Here is a 23,034-nt window from a genome sequence, read left to right as displayed (position 1 = left end):
TTTTCTGTGTGTGAGATAACTGGGCCGTATGAATAAAACGTAGCATGCTTGAATTTCGGTATTAAATGCTACGTGTGGATCACGTTACTGTTAAAACATGCTACAAACTGTAGTATTTACTACAAGTTTTCGGTAGGTAGCTCTAGAGGTTGCTACTCGTGTGTTTGCTGATGAAGTGAAGTACAGAAATTTAAAAAGTGGCATTTTTACAGATGTAAGTACGTTTCTTGCTTTGTGCACGCTTATGCCAGCTTTTCCGGCTCTGTGTCGATACGGTATGCAGTAATGCTTAAATTCGGAAGTAGCATTAACTATATGTTCGAACTTGTTTTTTATTCATACCAAACCGCGTTATACTCTGTGGATTTTGTTTTTGAGAAGATACTACAAACAACAGACTTTACTACATTTTATTCATACGGCCCACTGTCCCAACAGTGTTACTATGATTTTTAGTACAATGTTAGATAAGACATTTTGAAATATTCAACAAAACTTGACGGCATGTTAAAACAGCAACTTTTTCTCTCTGATTATGAGAAAATCAGAAAAAATGATAGTTGAATGAATAACTTTTTGATTAAAACAGCTAAGGCATGAAACAACAATTGCAATAGTACGATTTTGTGATTAAGGGCTCTCCGTGTATAATACACTACACTCAAATAAAAATTCACGTTCGATTCACTTGAAAAATCACGTAAATTGGTTCCAAATGTCAAATTGAATATTTTACGTGACGAAAATTAATGTTATACGAACATCCCCTAAAATGAATAGAGTCATCACATATTTGACCAAACGTCAAACAATCTACGTGAATTTACAGTGTGAAAAACTCGATTTTGGAAATGGCGAACAGTGGCTCTCAAATTGTAAGTAGTGTAAATATTTGCGAGAAATGTTATTTAATTAAAATTTTTACTACATCGACCGGACCATTCCAGTATGAAAGTTTCCATGTGTTCAACTGGACCGAGTGCCTGCGTGAGTTCGGAAATTTGCCGCTCCTTCCGAATGCTTCAAACAGGTCGTTGGTCCACCGAAAAACGAGTTCAAAATCGGTATGAAGGTAGAGACACTCGAACCATGTAATGCAACTTCAACCTGTATCGGTAGTGTTGTGGGAGTTCTCCTATCTCGACTTCGGGTTCGGTTGGATGGCAGTGACAACACGATTTCTGAAGGCTTGCCGATTCGAGATCCCACGACGTTATGGTTCCTTTTTATTTTCAGCAATTAAAATTTTATGCTAATTTTCTGAGATAAATGTTTAATTTTTCATTTCCTAGATTTATATAAGAATCTGAAATCTCCCTTTTGACTTTAACCGATGTATAAAATAGTAATTCTCTGGTATCTAAATTTGATATGAACTGATAGGTAAATGTGATATGAGTAGTACATTACAGGTTAAACAGCTTTTAAATGTAAGTCCATTAAAACCTACGTGAAAAGTAGGGTGGAAAATATTCACATAACTTTTCACGTAACTATAACATGATTATTATTTTGAGTGTATACTTTCAACAGTGAAAAATGCATCCTACACAGATAAAAATTTGCACGATCGATTCATATGTAAACACCACTTCAATTAAATATGCTTTTTCATTTCAATACATAACCAAAGCGATTTGATTCAAGATTTCATATGCAAATTCACTATGATGCGAGATTGAAGTATTTTTCACTTAGCTTTGATGTGTTTGATTCATTGGATGTGATGTGTTTTGCTGTTGAACCGAACTACATGTGTTAAACACTACATTTTATAGTGGGAATGAGTACAGCACAAATGTAGGTGCAAAACACTTGAATCGGTCGACTCTGTTTCAGTTGAAATCTATGTGGAAAACAATGTGAGATTCACATGATATGCATAAAAGGGGCTGTCCATAAAAAACGTCACACCGCAAGGGGGAGGGGGGTGTTTCATAAAACGTGACCTTTTGTGACTGGGGGAAGGGGGGGAGGTTTTTGGAATGTGACGTCCAATATTTTCAATGAGCGCATTTTTGAAATACCTAATTATATTACTGCTTTGCCCTATTTCCTGAAAAAATCTCCACAATAAACGTTTACATTCTATAGGAAAACGTGTATATGTTGACGTTAAAGCTTCTTCTTGGAAATTCGGAAATGAATAATGTAGGAAATCATTTCTGTTGTGATCAGCAAAAGTGCACGGAGGAGCGAGTAAATTAGCAAAATTAATAAATTTTGCCTAATATAAGTAAATAAGAAAAAGATGCGTTCAAACGGTTTAACTTAAGTTATGCACTGACAATTTTTCATTAATATGATTTTCAAGCATTGATAATAGTACACACTAAGATTAAATTCCTTTGTTCGGTAATATTTTTGACGAGATCTTTCGATAATCTATCGAAATAACCGATATTTCGGTACATGGGTTTTATTTTACAACAATTATGCAAATTTTCACCGACGATCAGTTTAACATAAATTTCCATTACAGAATTCTGTATTAGATGTACAATTGATACGGTAACCCTGAATAGTCGCCGAATACGGTAAAGTTATCTTCCAATAATCGAACTTCTGTGAAAACTGATTGTCATGAAATTAACTGTCAAACAGTTATTAAAATATTCAGTGAGTGTCTTTTTATTAACCAAACGAAAAAAATGTTGAAGGGTTCATCGAATGGATTGAGGTACAGGTGATAAAAGTTTTTAAGACATTAGAGCCACTAACAGATTTTTGTTTATCTATAGGCAGAAAATAATTTTGTATCACTTGTCCACTTGCTGCAACACAAATCGTTTAAGGGTAATTTTTGTTGAACTCGACGGATTGTGCAGTGTTTTAGAAGGCGCTCATAATTCCGGTCAGTCGGAACATCTGACACTTTTTAAATTTCTCGTTGAATAAAACCATTTCCTCCATTCGTTTTTGTGAATATGTGTTGTTTTTTGAAATCCGAAAATCCAGAATTTTAACCAAAGGAAAACAAACGAACAAAAATTACCGAACAATCTGTTAGATCCATTTGGTTTACAGTGTACGGTAGTTGTTCGACAGTTCAGCAATTACCGAACGATCGGTAATCAATTCAACTACCGAACTAATTACCGAACGTTCAGCTGTTGAAAATTCGGTAAAAAATTACCGAATGCTGCGAAATTTTCTAAGTGTGTATATCATAAGAATTTCTCTTATCTGGTTCTGATGCAGTTTATTCAATTGTACTCCATTTGAAAAAGGGCGGGAGATCAACGATTTCAGACGTAGATCATGTCATGTCTTATCTTGATCATATGTGATTTTCCTCCACCAACATCAAAGCTTATCGAATCATCCAATGATTGTGACATTTTGTGACAAAGGGGGGATGGGGAGTCAAAAATCGTCAAAAAAAGCGTGACGTCTTTTATGGACGCCCCATAGAATCTAGAGGTAACGATACATCTTATCGTTTTTATGTGCATTTCAGATAAATGTAGCATGATTTCCACTAAATATCAACACTCGTTTTATGAGTTAAGTTAAGTTAAGCAGTGATAGATCAAATGCTTTGCACATGATGCTAGCGTGCAAATTATTTTCAGTGTAACATTCCTAACAGTGATGATATCAATATTCAAACAATTTAAACTTGACTTCATGAATCAGTGTTCAGCAAACAGAACAAATTATTTAATTCGTGGAAGACTGCGGAACCGTTTTACATCGATTGCTGATTTATTTACACTTATTCACGCGGAAATTTTCTGTACGACATACAATGCAATTGGATACAGTTTCCACAGTTGCAGGAGCATATCTAGTCGATCACACAATGCAAAACATATGCATCCCGAAGCCTGCCAAGTCATATAATGGATAAACCGAAAAAAAACAGCCGACCGATTCTAGGAAAAATATTTTCTTTTAGCGCAAATATCCTCTTCTTCAGAAAGAATGGTGGGGTTTCCAGTTTTGTACATTCACTGCGATTCTCCATCTATTGATTGGACTATGCAAGACAGCGTCAATATTCAAAAGAAGATAGCACTTCACGTCCCGAATTATTAAACAGTGGAAAGGGTTCCTTTTGTGCTGCAGAAGGTACGTCGTTTATACTGCTAAGTATTTATAGTGGGTTCTGCGGAACAGAAAAAAAATTGACATACGTGTGGCTTCCGGCGAGACCGATGATTCTGTTCAACTTTTCCATTTGTACAAATACTAATTTATTTTGATACTTCAATCACAATTTACGTCAGAGTAATGGAAAATTTACCGTATATTTAAACCTACCTGGGATTGTGAGCAAGCATCAAGATTTAACACTAAACGTGCTTAATGTATAGCAGGTGAGATAGTTACAAATGTGGGATTTTTTTAATGAAAATACATGAGATTGTAAGCAACATGTTCAAGATACTTTATTCAAAGCAGTGTCTTCGCAAGCTATGCCTTTTTCCCATCTTTTGAAGCGATCCAGTCGTGAAGCCATTCCCCAAAGTGCGAAAGACCGTGATAAAAATAAATAATAGTCGAAAGGAGCCAGATCTGCGGAGTATGGAGCACAAGTTCTCATCTGAGCTCAGAAAGGTTGATATGACTGCTTTCGTGTGTGTGTGTGTGTGTGTGTGTGTGTGTGTGTGTGTGTGTGTGTGTGTGTGTGTGTGTGTGTGTGTGTGTGTGTGTGTGTGTGTGTGTGTGTGTGTGTGTGTGTGTGTGTGTGTGTGTGTGTGTGTGTGTGTGTGTGTGTGTGTGTGTGTGTGTGTGTGTGTGTGTGTGTGTGTGTGTGTGTGTGTGGAGGCATTGCTGTGATGCAAAGTGACTTTCTCGGATTTTATTGAGCATTCTGAGGTGGCATTATGTATCTCGATTCGAGCAAAATTTTATCGAATCGACTATGTTTCGTATTATGGTTCTCGAATTGAAATCGAGTTTCGTTTGACTTCACTCGAAGAAGTCTTCGATTATCAAGAAGTTTTGACATTATTAAACCAAAACACTCGAGCTCGTAAATGACTAAACTCGACTGGATAACTGATTATTAATATATTTATTTTAATATTATGTTCGAGTCGCACTGCGTAAAATCATATTTATTGAAAGCAGCATGGTATATATTTAATAAAACAAGAGTGAGTCGAAACTATGAAAAGGAATAAATGTTCAGAAACAGTGAAAGATGTCGAAAAAGGTTAACTTATTGTTTAAAAATTAAAAAAAATGTTTATTGGGATCAATGTTGAATAATTTGTATTCCATTTAACGTTTGGCTTGATAACAACTGAAAATTTAATTTAGACTCTATTTAATTTAATTTTTTAATAAAAGAGCAATGCAGAAAAAGAAGTTCAGTTTGATTTCTCTGGGAGAAATTTGGAAAAAAGTACGGGTGTGTAATATCAGAGACATAACTGGATGTCGTGAATACGAATAAAACTGACACGATTTCTTTACACTTTCGAATTCAAATTGATAGTTGATCGATTGTGTGAATTGCGAAACTTTCCCCCTCTTCACTACTAAACTTTTCAACGAGTTTTGACGTCGAATATCTCATTTCGAATTTGCATATTTCATTGAAAGAAACTATTAAGATGCTGTACAGGATTCATTTCTGACTTTTAGAAGGACCAAATTGTGGAGTTCTCTACGATATTTAGCACAGTTCGGAACATTTGTCTCGAACGATTTTCGCACAGCGAAAAGTGCACGAACCAAATCAAATTATTTTGGATTTTCACTAAACTGATGATTTCTACCTTCGAAGTTCAAAGAAGTAATCTTAATAGTTCTTTAGATAACATTTAGAGCCATTAGAACGGCTGATTTTATATCCAATATTGCCATGGCAGTCGTTTTGGACACTGATTTGTTTTGCTGGATGACGTTGTTAACCCTTGTGAGCCGGTGGATGGTGGATCTTCCTTTCCGGAACCCAAACTGTTCTTCCAGAAATATATCCTGTTCATCTGCAAAAGCAAGAATTCGCCTTTGTATTGACTTTTCAAACAGCTTGGATAGGGCAGAGAGTAAGCTGATGGGCCGATAGCTCTTGGAAAAGGAAGGATCTTTCCCCGGTTTCAAAACTGGGATAACTTTAGCTAACTTCCACGTTGAAGGGAAGTAACCAAGCTCCCAGCACCTGTTAAAAAGTTTAGCTAAGAAGACAAATGAGCGAATACTCAAATGTTTCAGCTCAATGTTGAATGTGTTGTCGAAACCGGGGGCCTTCATATTTTTGGATTTTTTCACAAAAGCCATCAGCTCATTCGCAGTGACTCTACTTACCTCAGGAACTAAGCTGTCTGATTGGTCAACCTCAGCTACGCTATCAGCAACGGCTCTTTCATATGGACTAACAATGTTGAGTCCTAAATTGTGAGAACACACAAACTGCTGGCCTAGCGCATTTGCCTTCTCTACTGGTGTGATTAAAGGTATTCCTTCAGCTGCGTCCTGGGGTGACATCAGAGGAGGAATAGGCTTCAGTTTTTTTTAAGCACCTTCGTTAAGGACCAGAAGGGCTTTGAATGTGGGAGAATTTCTCGAAGCTTTTGCTGGAAGTTCCTGTTGCGAAGCTCAGATATCCTTTCCTGGATTATCCTAGTTAAGTTGTTATAAGTAGTCTTCCTATCTAGGATGCCAGTTCGTTGGTACTGCCTCCGGTAGATATTCCGAAGTCGGATGAGTTTCTTGGTGACACTGTCGATTTGAAGAGAGGAACTCGGCATATGTTGTACTGGAACCGTCCTATCACGAGCGACTGTGATTGAATGCTGGAAGGAAGATAGGGCTGCATCGATTTCCATCGGGGAATCAAGTGGTAAATCGATATTAATAAGTTGGTCGGCGATATGTTGAAATTGGACCCAATCGGTGCGATAATAGTTCCTCCGAGGTTGAATAGGCACTGTTTCTGGTGAAGATCCCAGCGTCAATATTACTGGAAAGTGGTCAGAAGAGAGCTCGTTGAAGACAACCGGAGAGCTGTCTATAGCGATGTTGCTGATGAATATATCCAAAATGGAATGAACTCCCGATCTGGAAAGTCGCGTTGGTTGATCCGGAGCGAAGATGTTGTATTGTCCAGCTTCGTAATCTTCGGCAAGTACGAATCCGTTTCGATTCTGTCTTCTGTTTCCCCACAGCTCATGCCGTGCGTTCAGGTCCCCAGCAATGATAAATTTGTTTTGTCGTCGAGTGAGCATAGCCAGATCTCGCTTCAATGATGCACACGTACCATCTCGAAGATTGGTTTGTTTGGGGCAGTGCGCTGCAATGATGATGATGGGTCCCATCGTCGTTGTAATCTCAATTCCGATGGCTTCTATGAGTTGCAATTTAAAGGCTGACAGAAGCCTGTGCTGAATGGATCGTTTAATGGCAATGGCAACTCCCCCTCCTCTGGTAGTTGCCCTGTCGAGCCTGTGAATCCTGTAATTGGAAATAAAAATAGAAATTTCAGGTTTAAGATGAGTTTCAGTTAAAATAGCAATATCGGCATTCTTCTCTTGAAGAAAGTCGGACAATTCAGCAGTTTTGCTCCTGAGTGAGCAAGCATTCCAATTTACTATAACCAACTCATTATATTGCATATTCGATGATGAATTTGCATAAGGCGTTGATTTGCTCTAACCGCGTTCTGCAGTTTCGTAGTTTTGTTGTCATTGTTTCAAAAATGACGATCAGTTGTTCAGCAGAGAATAAATCAGCAGAGTCATCCTTTGCTTGTGGTTGATTATTGCCCCATCCAGGAGGGATTCTTGAGGAAGATTCTTTTTGAGATCCAGCGGCTGAAGTCTTTGGATTGCTGCGAGGAAGTGGCGGCAAATTCGGAATATCCCTCTTCGGTGGGAGCCGTGGGAAATTAACTTCATCCTTCTGTGGAACATTCTTGCGCGTTGATTGTTTGCGGGACGCCTGTTGTCGAATTTTTGTGAACTCAGCACGTTTGGGACACGATTTGCTAGTAGATGGATGGTCGCCATCACAGTTCACACATTTTACAGCGATGTCATCTAGTAGGCAATCGTTGGTATTGTGTGGTTCGGCACATTTCCCGCACCGACTTTTCATGTGGCAATTCCTCGCTCCATGGCCGTAGTTCAAACAGTTCGTGCACTGTGTGACATCCCGATGTACCGGTTTATACTTTTGCCATTCGATGATTATATGAAATAACGATTTAATCGTTTTCAGTTGACTCATGGTGATGGAGCCCTTCTCCAGATGAATCAGGTACAGTTGATCTCTAAACTTTTTGTCCGTATTATGGCGCTTCATTTTAAATACCATCAAAGGCTTTAGTCCAGCCTCCGACAGTGCCTGCTTTAGTTCGGCTTCCATCATGTCGGGTAGTCCTCGAAGTACAACCTTCATAGGTTTGTTGGCGGCAATATCGTGTGTGAAGTATTCCGCTTTTGTCTGCTTCAGATAGCATTCCACTCCTTTGTAGTGGTTCAAAGCCGGAACAGTTATTTTGTAGCCTTCAGTACATAAACGGATTGTTGCCTGTAGTCCTTTGCTGATCAGTGTGTTGAAATCCGAGCGTAGAGTTGGTAGAAAGGCGGCATTTTTTCCTTCTTCTGCAGTTCCTCTTCGACATCTACTGGCAGATCAGCATATTGGTTTTTACTCAGCAAACGGTCGTTTACCTGTACATCACTTGGCTTCAGACGCTTAGCATCCTTTGGATCCTTCTCGGATCTATGGCGGTTTTTACCCATAGCTTGGGTAGGTAGACAACTGCGAATAAAAAATAAAACAAAATCGAAATTAGTCGTAGTAGGTTATTCGTCTATCCACATCGAGTGTTAGATGACGAATGATCGAATTTCGAAGACGGTTCCCCTTTTATACGCAGTCAGTTGAAGATATGTGCCTGACTACCTCGAAATCGTCGTCCTTGCGCGAAAAAGCCAAGCAAAAGTACAGAGTTTTCCGCGTTGTTTTCAAAGTTTGAGAAAACTTAATATTTGAGTTGTTTGTGGTTATCTCACACTGTTCAAAATATTATCCTAAATTCCTGATCATATTTTTGATGAAATGGTGAAAGAATTATTTTGCTGCCTTCAATACAAGTCGAGATATTCACGAGTAAGTTCTGCCCATTCTTCCATATGGCTAATTTTGAAAAGGCACCCCATAGTAAAGTAAGTCGTATTCACGATAAAAATAATTAAAATAATAATGATTATTATTATTCGTTAGTTTGACGTCGGCTTTGACCTTTTCTCAATTACTTACTTGTACTTAAGCTCTGTGGAACTAAAGTTTTTCATAATCTTTATCAAGCATCCAGACAGCTCTTCTGTGATTTCGGCGCTGTCGAAGCATAGAACTAATCAATGGTAATAATTTTCAGATTTTGCAGGAATAATTAAAAAATTTTGCTAATTCATGTATTTTTCATGAATTAATTTCTTACATACTTGTTCCAATTTTTACAAGCTTCGATCATTAATGTATCAGTGAATTTCCACTGTAACCATACATTTATTTATATATTTATATTATTGGAGAAATCGTACAGTGAAAATATCAAATTCGAGCACTTCAACTCGTCTCGTCGCTATTTTCTGAGTCTGTCAATGCCCCAATCCCTGAGGGATATTTCGGGGTAGAATATGTTCAGGCACTTGTTTAAATCGCTAAAGGAATCTGCCTGTTGTATTTATATGTGTATATTTGTATGTGTGTATTTAATAGGTTTTATTCGTTTGCTTGCAAGTGCCTTATCATCCAAATATGTATGTGTATCCAAACAATTTCAAATTCCATTCGAGATTTTAAAATATATTGAGTAGTCAATCATACGTTTGATGACAATACGTGAACAATCATTTTATACTCATATTTGTAAAGTTCTACCATAAGCAAACATTAAAACTCAAAGAAATTGAAATTTTCGAAATATATGGAATATCACCAATTTGAGCGTTTAGTATTATTCATATGTCTCAAGCATCACCATCCCGTGGTAAACATGCTGATTGGATTCTTCAATACTATCTAGATGGTTTCATTGTGTCAATATCAAAAATGGTTTTGAAAGAACGATATGAGTTTGGTTATACTTGAAACCATACCAAAATAAATATCCGAACATTCAAAAAGTTTAATTTTCTCGCAATTGTAATATGTATGTGTTCGTTTATTTTTATTTGACATTTCAAGCCACACCAGTCAAAATCTAGTATCACATTGTTGGGATCTCGATCACCTCCCGAAAGCGACACGTAATGTCACAGTTTAGTCGAATAGACTTCAAAAGTAGTCGTTTCGAGAGACTCGAGATTCGAGATGCATAATGTCAGTTCTGGTCTTTTTCAAGTAATGTTTGATTCCAATTTCATCATAATTCTCGAAAATGTGTTTTTTACATGAGAGCGACTTATCGGTTGCACTCCTTGCAAACAAAAATAATAATACCCTTTGCAAATGCAAATAATAATACCCCGGAAGATCAATTTATCCTAGTCTATTCTTCTGTTTAGGGCATGTTCAGGAGTGTTCTAGTTCTAGGTGCATAATTTATATCAGTTTTAAAATTTAAATATAGAATTTATAACAAAGCCCCAGCAGCGTTTTATCTGTGTTTCAAATATAGAAAAAATAGAATGGCGGTGTATAGCACTTTTAAATTTGACAGTAGAACTGTTCGAATGAATAAAATCGGCTTGCTGGGGATACGTTTGTTCCATTTTCAGTTATATTATAAAACACCCATATGAATCTGGCAGTTGCTGAATTTACTCTTAGCTTTGACATAAAAAATGTTTCTAACTGGCAACTTTATATAAAATTTCTGTGGTTACATTGCTTCTGTTATGTTGTTTCGTTTATAATTTCTTAAAAGATTCTTTGCCAGGTTATGTAGGAGGGCTTGAAGTGAGTTCGTTGCAGCTCAATGGGTAACCATAAATGATGCAGAATTTCAATCAGAGCGATTCCGTTGCCACTGTCAATTGTGAAAAATATTAATGAAATTATCATGAGAAAGAATTTCAGTTGAGTCACTTAATAAATTGTATAAATCAATGGTTGACTCATGAAAATTTGCAGAGGCCGTGTCCGCTTGTGAGGAATTCTGGCAACCGCCAGAAGGCTGGCTGCATTCATTGTTTATTGCTCTTATCTTATTTTTCTTTATTTGATATTCGTCAATCCCGCATATACATACAAAAAACGAATCTTGAGACGAGGTAAATGAGATTAAAATATGGGTTTGTCTGGTAGTGAAAAAGCAATGTTATTGGCAAGAACATTTTCCATAATTAGTATATATGAAGGGCAATAACTTATTGCCTTTCATATGTACAAATTTTATTGAAAAAATAAAACCAAGACGCTAAAAATGTAGAACCGATTCAAAACGGTTGTTCCAATCTTAAATGGCAAGAATCCGACAGAAACAGAACCGATAATAACCGCTAGGCGAAATCATCTGCCGGAAACGGTTGTTGCATTGTTGCCAGACTTTTTCCGGAATTCTGCCAGAATGACGCAAATTCGCCTGCAAAATTTTGACAGCTGTCGGAATCTTGTCAGGTATCTGCCGGCTGAACGAATTTCTCACAAGCGGGCTGTACAGTCGAATGCAAGATAACTGGAATTAAGAGTGTTCACCATCGGATGGTAATCCGATTCATTCAAATATTAACACCGGCAGATTCAGTACTAATCGTTTTCAGTTCAGAATTTTTGATAAATTTTTTAAACATTGTATTTTATTTAAATTTATGTGACGCTTTCGAAGCTAACGCTAGAATCTAAGATGTGAGAGACGTTCAGTTCTCTAAAATATCATCCTTATTATGGTCAGTAAACTGATTGTGTTCAACTTGCAATTGACTACCAGGCCACTTACTCAATAAGACATTAATCAAACACTGATCGGTGGAGACTCGTCCACGTAAAATAAAATTGGTGAATACTCTGAATACTATCTAATACTGGTATTTCCTAATGCAAACAAACCAATCTCATTTGCAGTTGTGGTTGTAAATGAACTGTCATAAAGCCTACTTGAAACTACAAAAATGATGAATATTATTTTCAGTGGGTTAGTTTGTTTCAATAAATATTTTGATAAAAATAAGAAATATTTCACTTGTGCGTTCATGTCAATTTCAATGTGACAAACAATTTCACAGTGAATTCAATTTAGAAAATCAGTCTTAAATTATCCATTCCAGGCAATGAAAGAGCCGATAGTTTTGCCAAACGTGGTGCTATTGAAGGTGAAATTTATGAGCGACCGATTGCTTTCAACGAATTCTATAGCGCGACTCGCCAAAGAACACTTGCCAGCTGGCAAGCTTCTTGGGATAGAGATGATCTGGGACGGTGGATGCACTCAATTATTCCGAAAATATCGACAAAGGCATGGTTCAGGGGACTGGATGTGAGTAGGGATTTCATTCGTATGATGTCCAGACTCATGTCCAATGACTACACGTTAGACAAAACACATCTCCTTCGAATTGGGCTCTCCGAGACTAATCATAGTGCTTGTGGCGAAAGTATTGATATTGATCATGTCGTTTGGACATGCGTGGAGTATCGTGATGTCAGATCTCAACTAATAAATTCTTTGCGTATTCAAGGTAGACTATCCAATGTCCCAGTTTGAGACATTCTTGCTTGTCGTGACCTTCCATACATGAAAATTCTTTATCATTTCATAAAGAAAATTGGAGTTTCAATTTAATAAAGGACCCTTTTAAGACTTAGTTCTGATTCCAGCTGCGATCATGAGTTCAACCAATAGCTATATTAGAATAGAAATTATGTAATGCTACAAACAAACTCGAAATACTTTATGAAATTATCAACAAAATGTCTGAAAATAACAGCTTATTTTATAATTTATAGAAGTTAATCGTTTGGTTCAAATAATATTTCCGAGTAGATTCCATAATTAATGGCGAATTACCTAAGATGATATTTAAGTAATAAGAGGAATATGTTTTAATAAATTTAAATCGTTGTGACTATTTAGGAATTATACTAGGATAAGAATTTTATGTAAAAGTGATACTACGGCGAAGAAAAACTTATGTAAACTGCCTTAAGAAATAAACGCATTTATGGAAAAAAAAAAAAAACAATATTTGGTTGTATAAATGAAGCTACTTACTAGAAGAATCACTACTGAACTGAATATTCACAGTTTACTTGCAGTACAGTACAGTTTACTTGATCCAATTTGGTTTATTTCACACGAGTAGAGAGCAAAATCCCAACATGGATTCCAAGGCAATGCATTGTTCGGTGACTATAATTACACAGTTCATCTGAAGAACATACTCCTGATTACTAATGAACTAGAAAATCGAACCAGTATGATGAACAGCATTGTGCATTTTATAACTATTAATCGGAAACGGAATCACCCAGTACGGTGCACTTCTTACCTGAATGGTTGTTCGTGATGAAATGTGTGAAACAGTTCTTTTACAATGCGATTGACCTTGACGACCCGATTGAAGTCGTACCCACCGCAATTTGTCATGGCATGCTATGCATTGATCATTATGAATTCGTTTATACCCACACAAGCATCAATTCCTGAATTGTACCATGTCAAGGCTTCGATCACACATTTTATGATGAAGATATCGGAGAAGTGATGCTTAGAAATGTATACTCTCTGGATCACCAATATTTCTTTTCAGTCATATCACTATGAAATCAAGTCCAAATTCGACACAGAATTAAAGTGTGGATCTCCGGTACCAAACATCACATTCATAGTACAATCAAATTCAAGTTGTGTCCAAACAGAGAATGCGGAGAATGTTTAGGAATCCTCAGAGTTTGAAACGTAATAAAATATAATCATTTCCCAAGCTTGTTGATACTATTTCTTTATAGTATCTTGCTCATGATCACAGCTCCGGGTCCACGTTTCCTAGTCACTATCAAACCAAATTCCCATGAAATTTAAATTACCTCATTTGGTACAAAGCTCTATGTTTTAAGTATCATTTCTTTCTCCAGATTTGTTGCGTAATGTTGACAACTCGTTAAATGTCATGAATGAAAAATTAGAAGAGATCACATGTGTTTCGACTTTCTTTTCAACGGTTAGATATGCTTTTGAACGGTTAGATATATTTTTAAGGATAAATGGAATTTGATGAGACTCTAATAACTTTATGTGTTTTATTGGGAAAAGGCAGGTTCTATCGTCCCCCTCGGGTCCATCGCCATTTGAAAATTCACCAATTATTTTCAAATTTCACTCACACTTTCTTCATATAAAATACCCTACCCCAACGTTTTCCTTTTCGTTGTTTGTTGCTTATAGGAGGTTCTATAGCTACTAAATGATAGATTTTTCCACGGACAATCGCAGTTCTGATTTTAACCAACCAGCAAAAGTTTTCAGCATATCAAATAAAATCAAAGGGGCCTAGAAAAACATCTACTACAACTATGTTACTTGGATTTTTTGACTGCTCATAATTTTGCGCTGAGGTACAGTGCACACCACAAATCATGGAATCGGAAATACTTCTTCCTTCGTCATACTTCTTTTCTCAAAATTACGAAATGTTGATCGAATTATAATACAAAGCATCGAAATCTATATTTTTGAATGATAGCTCTAAAAATATTTGCAAAATGGTGTTTATTTTTCATATGATACTATAATTGTTTTTTCATTCAAAAATATAATAATTTAAATTATTACTCCAACGGTCGTCGTTTACCAGAAATTCCTCTTCAAAATAGATCCTGACACATGGCTTATCGGCCGCTACAGTGGCTTGAGTTCTACTCATATAAGCGAACTTTGGTATAAGAGTGTATGTGCAGTAGCGCTTTTACACTAGGTTTGTTTATGTTATTTTATCAGCTGATTTTGATCATTTATTTAAACGTCATAATATCATATCTTCGAGTTGGAATGAAATTTCATAATTTTACGTTCTTTTCAGTGAACTTTTCTTGGTTTTCTCTACTATTTAAATGAGTTTTATAGCCTAAAATATTATAAACGATATTTATGGAATTTGTTGGAACGTTCGACAGTTACCTACATAATCATTGTAGATTTGAAAGTTCCAAAAAGAGGTTTTGAGTAACTCAGCCGAATCTATCTTCATTTTCCATTTGATTTGTTTGTATAAGCATTTTATTCATTTAGTGCTGTGAAAATTGTGCATTTTATTACATAAATAGTTGAACCGAATAAGTCTGCCTCGCATTTACTGTTTTTCGTGTAAATGTCGCGAAGAAACTGATTTTAGAATGCTTTCTAATAAATTAATCGTATCACACTGCTGGAGACCGTCGCAGACCAGGTATCATTGCATCATCCAGAAGTACTACTATTCATCCCAGCGAAATGATCATCGATCGTCGGATAGTAAGCAGAATGTGTTTGAATATGTCACCCTGCAACAGCCAAGTTCTAGTCAACATCAGGTGAAGCAATCCGCTAATTCCGGAAGCAACCTGACCGTTCGCCGTGTTAGTCTTATGGATTTGGCTAAAAGCAAACTGTACGAAGCCCAATCGTTTTATGACGAATTCAGTGGAATGAGCGAAGTGAAGGTTGCACAAAACAAGGTGATTGAAATTCAAAACCAGCTGCAGTTGGTACAGGAACGGAGACGGCACATTCTGCTGGAATTGACACTGATTCGTAAACAAATGCAGGATATTCACGTTGAACTGCAGAAGTCAGTTCGAGGTGAGCATCGGTATGTGGAACTGATCAAGGAGGAGTTTGATGTAGGTAGGGTGAATTGATGTGATCGTATGGAAAATGATAAGCTTGTCATTTTAGGTGATAGCACGGGAAAAGGAGAAAAATCAAATTTTTCAAATTGTTGATCAGGAAGAGCGTGATTTGTTTGCGCACCTGACATCGGCCGTAAAGACTTCCCATGAAAAGGAACGCACACAAGCCAATAACGTTAAGTATTGGTCCATTATTGGTTCGTGTGTAGGCGCTCTGCTCGGAATTATTGCCACCTCAATCAACTACTATTATCGAAACACACAGTTTGAGGCAATTAAGAAAACTACTGGTGAAGGTGTCTCTCGGCTTGTGTTACTGGACAAGAAGCTTTCCGGCTTGGGTGACTCGTTGGATTACATTAAAGAATATGTAAGCTTGCGAAAAATCGAAGAAGATCGAGAACGTCTTAAAGCACTGAAAGCATCCGAGGAACGGAAGCAATCGTCTAAGGAAGGGTGGGGTAGTTATCTAAAAAGACATACAGTACGGGTCTACAGATTTTTCATACCAAATAGAAACAGATGATGTGCACAGAAAGCGATCTCGGTGAGCTGCGTTTAGAATAGTCATGAAAGATTGAAATATAATATTGTTTTCATATACAAAGAGATCATAATTATTGAGAGAATTGAAGCGAGAAAACATATCTTATCTCATCATACTTCGCTTTCCGATTGATTTATTTTTTGGATTAATAAAACACCCGAGATTTGCTAACCATTGCTTGGATATCCAAGGTTTACAATATCTAAATCAATATAATGACAAATGTTTCAGTGCGCTCTCAGTACTAGGTGTCACATCATATTCGTACCTATGCCTACTATTTCTAAAGTGGAAGGCACTTCATACTGTGTACGGCTCTACGAATTTCTTAATGATGATGGACGACACAGAATTTGGGAGTCACTTGTGATTGAAAGATGCCGATGACAAGCATCGACTGACAGTTCTCGTTCGTGATCAAGAATTGCTGCACCGAATGTTGGCGGATGCTGGTGCTTACACTGACGTAGCTGTCAAATATGAAACCCTTCTGACTTGAAGGAGACGCATTGATCGTTCGTATATTGTAGTATCCGTATCCTACATCTTCCTTCTTCCCCGTGACAGAAAGTGAAAGATAATGTGATTTTTTGGTAAGTTCATTCTGCAAATCACAACCAACATCTATTATGGTTAGTGACTGGGTGAAGACGTCTGCCAATCTTTGCAGTTCGGTACCTTTTTAACTTTGTTGTTGAATAGTTCTTCACTTTTTTTCACGTCTTGCGCGAAAGTTTTACTCAATTGATGTTTGGATACTCTTTGAATACTTGAGCTCCCAATCTACATACTTTTCACTCTACGGACATCCGTTTTGGCTACTTTTTTCCATGCGAACAACAGTAAAACGTTCATTGTACCGATTTAAAACAAGCGATACCGTAGATTGTGAAATTCCCAACTTCCTGCGATGACACGATGCGAGAGATCCGGATTTTCAAGGTGCGTGCGCAAAACTATTTTACGCCGCTGCTGTTCGTCCTATTCCATCTTTGCACCGGTTGTAAAACTACTTCAGTCACACAACATAAACATTACGGATTCAACTAGTTTAGCCAAAAATACTGATTTAAAATACCCAACAGGTAAAAAGTTACAGCCACTTGAGGGTAATGCAATTCGAGGCCGCACACCCTTTAATGATATAATTTAATAATTAATAATTTTTTTAATATTCCAATTGTCCAAATTTTACGATATTCAATAAGCACAATTTTCGGATTGACGATACTCTTTTGCGATTTGATCTTAGTCCCTCCACAAAATAACTTTCTTCAGAATCTATCGTTTCTCACCCTTTAATAGTCACATTTTTGTTCACCGAAATAACAACTTTCGGAAAAAAAACTTTTGTTCTTCCGCCATCACTTGACCAAAATAGGCTTTAGAAAATACAAATAATAATACCCCTAGCTCCCGTACAAACAGATCAATACTTTTGGGTTAAAAAAGAGACAAATTAGCCTAGCCCATTTTCTGAATCAGGCTTCAATTGGAGTTATTGTTGTTTTTTACGAACAAAGTGTAGGAAAACATTGTTTATAAGTCGGCATTACACAGTTCAAGCGAAATCAACTGTTTTTCAAACAATGGCGAATCTTACAAAAGTAATCTAATCGAGTTTCTCTTTCTTACGAATCAATGCTTCCCAATTGTACAATTTTGCCTAGAAATTTTGATTCCACGAAAATCTTAATCATAGTAATACAAAGCAGCTAAGGCTAAAAAGGTCATTTTCATTGACTCAAAATAGACGAAAATGACGAGAAAATAATTTCAGTTTTTGCAATGACTGAGCGGATACATATATTGGAGAAGCCAAATGAATGAAAAACTAACAGAAAAAATGATTTTTCGGAAAAAGATACGCTCAGAGACAGGACAATGAGAACGAAATCCATGTCCAATCAATGACAGAAGCGGAACAGTTGTTTCAAAATTGTGTTCTTTCTTTCATTTGCCCTTTCATTCATTTGCGGTTTTCAGTGAAAATCCCTTAGTATACAGTGTCGGTATTCAACCGAAACGTTGCGAATCGAAAATGACAGAAAAAGGTTTCACAATGACTTTTACCTGTTGGTGCTCGAATTTGTAGTTGTTTTGGTTTCCAAAGAAATTCTGGGATGTAATAACTTCGATCTGTCATATTTTAGTCACTATAGCCAAGCGTCACTGATTTTCAATCAATCGGTGAAAGAATGAGAATTGAAATTCTGTTGATGCTCCCTGCAGACTTTAGTTTCGTCTTGTCATAAAGGAAAGAGTGACGTTGGCAATTATGCTCTCTTATTTTTCAAATGAGAAACGAAAATGCTCCGTCTCTCTTCGTTTGTTCTGCTGTCGGTCATTTACGAAAGAGACAGTAAAATATTGAAAATGAGACTGTTGGAATGGTTTCTTTCATTGAGAATGCGTGACAATTTTAAGCTCTGATACAAAGAACAATAAAGGGCGAAACTTTCGTTCCATTTGTTTTCGTAAGTTTCGTCCTCTGTATCTACCATGCCAGCGAAGAGGGAGATACTACAAAGGAAGGTTGAAACTATTTTCTTGTCATTTTAGATGGTTTCCTAATTTTTTACTACTCGAAATAATAAATGAGACGATAAAATAACCTGCTGATTTATCTTAATAGTGAAAATCAGCCAATTTCTTTATTATTGACACAGGAGGCCAAATTTTATTATTGACACAGGAGGCATAGATGTAAACAAATCGAAAAAGTACGGAACTCTTTTTATGTTGATTTATTCAGTTGATATAGAAGGAAGGCGGAAACATGTATAGACCTGCTAAAGATAAACCAACAATTCAATTTATCCAAAATTTGCCTGAGATTATACGATAATTTCTAAAAAGGGATCGAACATTCAGACAGAATTTCGGCAAGAGTCTGGCAAGAATGCAACAGCCGTTTCCGGCAGAAAATTTCGCCTAGCGGTTATTAAGGGGGGGAGGGGGGTGGTGTTAGGGTCAAACACTTTCGAAAAATCATTTATTATTTCCTTTATATTGTCTTATAGTAGAACACTTCAAGAATATTCTGTGAAATTTTCAAGCCTATTGGAACGAAACTCTGAAAGTTATGGACCTTTATCCACAGACTAACAGACATGACAGTATGAGTAAATTCTTATAAAAATAATTTTTCGTTATGCACTAGTTCCACCTATATTGTACTGCGCGAACTATTTACTATCTGTACACCCCTTGTGTTACGTAAATGTTTTTTTACTGGTTGATTTCCCCTCGTTTGTCAACACCGATCAGCTGCTTGCAGGGTTGCTTGATTCCATCGAAATATTTGAAAATTAATCGTCACAATAAATTTTTGGATTACGTTGATAATATATTTAACTTTTTTCGCGATGTTGGAAGGTAAACATTTATTTTACTCAACGTTGTTCATCTAGACTATTTTTGATAGTGTTGGTAATTTTCACCCGAAATTAAGTGACGGCAGACCAGAAGCAAGTAAATATTGTAACAAAACGGGTTCGATTTTGTATTGCGTTGTAGGATGAGAAGTAGGCACAATTCTGTATATAGTTTTGGCAATATGTAATTAATCTGTATCCTGCATGAAATTCGCATGGAGGTATACAAATCAATACATTACAGGTAATTCTGTATGAATGGCAACTCGGTTGGTAAATGAAAAGAATAAACACAGTCTAGATGACAGACAGAATGTTTTTGATAGGGTAACGTGGTGCCATCATGACACATGTGAGTACTGTCCCAAATAAAGAAATATTCGAAATGACCGTTTATATGGTTAAAGAATCTAATTTGAGTGTCCTGTCTGTTAGTCTGTGCTTTATCTATGGCTATCTCATTCTGCGACGAAGCAAGAGCTTGTCGCACAGGCTCAAGATTTCTACTTCGATTGACTTCAAAACTTTACAAAATTTTCTTTAAATGTTTCATTATAAAAAAATATAAAAGAAAAAATATGATTTTTTGAAAATGTTGGACCCTCCCTGGAGTAATTAATTGTTACCATTAATTTTATAGACAAAAAGCTTTAAACGCATTTTTCTCGAAAGCAGGTTTTGAAAGTCCGTGTCCATCGTCATTCAAAAACTACTGCACCATTTTTTTTTTAGTTTTGCACACATTTTCTACATATAAAAAACCACACATTTTCTACATATAAGAAATTAAACAGAAACGTTGGGGTCTAGAAAAACTTCTACTCTAACTATGCTGCGATCGTTTGTTCACTTCTGATTAGTCGGCGCTAAGATACAGTGGACACCGCAAATCATAATTTTTAAGAAGCGTCTTCAAGAATATCTTTTCACCAACTTATTTCTCAATATTTTTCCACGAAAAAATTACAAAACGTTGTTCGAATGATGCTTTTCATCATGGAAAACGATGGAATTTATTTTGTTGAACAATAATTCTGGAAAAAATTATCAATATCAAAAAACCCAACTCAATATAAAAAAACTCAACTGACAATCTCTTAGCAAATTAGTTTAGATTATTCTGTGAAAATTTCAGAATGATTCATTGACTTTAGCGGTCGGGAAGTCTTTTTTCTGAAGGAAGCATTGCATAGCTGAAAACGGCGACTTTCAACTTATTCATTGAATATCTCGCCTACAAAAACATGGATCCAAAATGTATCCTGACAATGTCTAGATAATTTAATTTAGATGCGATTAGTGTATAAAAACATATATGTTGTCGCGATAAAAATGAAGTGAAAGTTATTTTTGTGAAGGTAAGTCGATTTCTATGGCGGCGCAATTTTAGTTCCCTGGTAACGTAACGAAATATGAGAGAGAAATAGAATCGGCTCAAAAAGGCTGCCAAACAAGCGGTAGCTTTCTTTGATTCTATGTGATGTAGTCAAACTTGTAACCGACAATATCAAAGCTTTCTTGGCAACCTGGCCACATCGAGAGTCATTTTTCATATTTGCGAGAGAGCATGGAGAAAAATGTAATACGCACAGCGAGCCACGTGGTTATACGCGACCTACTGGCCTCAGCCCTTAACGGTTCTGCTTATGTCGGATTCTTCCCAAACAAGACTGGCACAACCGTTTTGAATCGGTTCTATATTGTAGAAGTACATTCGTCTTCCCGATAGCGTTAATTTTAACTTTTGGTTGAAATCTGACACTTGAGTGGTTATTTTTTGTCGAATAGTTAAATTTAACTAAAACTGCGGCCCATTTCAAAATTTGACAGACGGAAAGTTATTTGGGTTTATTTTGCACTGGAAATAATTTTGACTAAAAAATTGACATTAGAATTTTCTTTGCAAGATTTTTTTCAGTGTCGGAAAATAACCATCGATCTGTCAAAAATAATCATGCTTTCGAGCAGGGTTATTTTTGACTCCAGTGTCAGATTTCAACCAAAAGTTAAAAATTAACCACGAAATGGTTCACAGCCTAAGGCCGAAGGCAGAGGTGGGCTGAGCTGAGCTGGTGCCTGACATTAGCAGAGAAGCCAAACCTGCAGATTTGTCTGTAAATTTGCAGATTTCGTGCATAGTACTGCAGACATTTTTTGTTGTGCAGACTTTTGCAGACTTTTGAAAATCGAGTTTTTCGCAGACTTTCGTCAAAATTTACAGACTTGAAATTGTCGCGACCTTTTTTTATTGCTCTTCAAATCAGTTTAGCGTATCATACTTTATAGCGCAATGGCTGCCAGCAAGACATACTGCAGATTATTTTTCGGATATACAGACTTTTCCAACCCTGTCTGAAAGATATTTGAAATTTTTACCTGGCATCTCTGGACATTAGCAAACCTAGTGCGGGAATGATATTAGCAGCAAACTAAGACAAGACCTGACAACTGGTTTCTTATTCTTCCTTGCGAAGCATCCTTCTCGTCATTTTCGCCTTGTGGAATAAATACCAACGTATCGGCTACAGTGTAGCCACATCTACAGATTTTTTAATAATTTTATTCTACGAAAAATTTTAAATTTTTAGACCGGTTTTTGATTTGAAATAAGCATGACAAATGTTTTTGTGAATGCTTATGTTTATTATATATTAATGCTTAAAAACAATTAATTGAGCTTTGATGACAAGACAAGAAATATCTCATGTTAAACGCAAAATAGAATCCGTTGTTGACGTATTACCGGATCTTTTGGAAACCGGAAAAATTCAAGTATGGATAGAAATGCTTAGTGCGACCACAGTGTGGAACACAACAGTTCATTCTTCTCGAAAAACTAAACACATTTTCGAGTTTACACTAATTTAACCAATCTTTTTTTGGTTACACTGTAATTCACTAAGAAGAAAAACGGCTTGATGCTGATTTTAATTACACACTACTGCCACTATAAACATTTATTACAATTGAGATTTAAAAAAAGTTAAACATTCTCTGAAAATTTTCATTTTCATTGATGAGCTAAAATTATACATTTTATAAAACTTGTTTTTCTTTATACTTGGCATCATTGCTCGCGTACCCTGCAAAAGTTTTTTCTTTTCACAATGTACGGGTAGCAACATCAGAATCAGCCAATCAGAAACTGGTCCATTTTGGAACAAAAGTAGCCCCCCCAGTTGTCAGGTCTTGTCTTAGGCAGAAAATTAAAGGAGCCTTGTCCGAGTACAAGCGAGAAATCGGCTCAGCTTTCACTCTGACGGGTCCCTTTGATTTGCTGCTAATATCATTCCCGCTCTAGGTTTGCTAATGTCAGTCACCAGCTCGGCGAAGCTTCTCGCGCCCACTCTGCCTTCGGCCTAAGATGAGACCGATATGTGA

The 23,034-nt window shown here is 36.5% G+C and overlaps 1 protein-coding gene across 1 annotated transcript; it reads left to right on the top strand.

The window, feature by feature from the left end:
• Window positions 1-14,952: 14,952 nt before the first annotated feature.
• LOC131432364 (uncharacterized) lies at window positions 14,953-16,461 on the top strand. Its single transcript, XM_058598597.1, has 2 exons — window positions 14,953-15,720; window positions 15,776-16,461. Exons 1-2 carry the CDS (start codon window positions 15,235-15,237, stop codon window positions 16,253-16,255), a joined length of 966 nt encoding a protein of 321 aa, XP_058454580.1. The 5' UTR covers window positions 14,953-15,234; the 3' UTR covers window positions 16,256-16,461.
• The last annotated feature ends 6,573 nt before the right edge of the window (window positions 16,462-23,034 follow it).

Source organism: Malaya genurostris, chromosome 2 (genome assembly GCF_030247185.1).
Source record: "Malaya genurostris strain Urasoe2022 chromosome 2, Malgen_1.1, whole genome shotgun sequence".
Lineage (NCBI taxonomy): Eukaryota > Metazoa > Arthropoda > Insecta > Diptera > Culicidae > Malaya > Malaya genurostris.
This window is presented reverse-complemented; position numbering and strand designations above follow the sequence as displayed.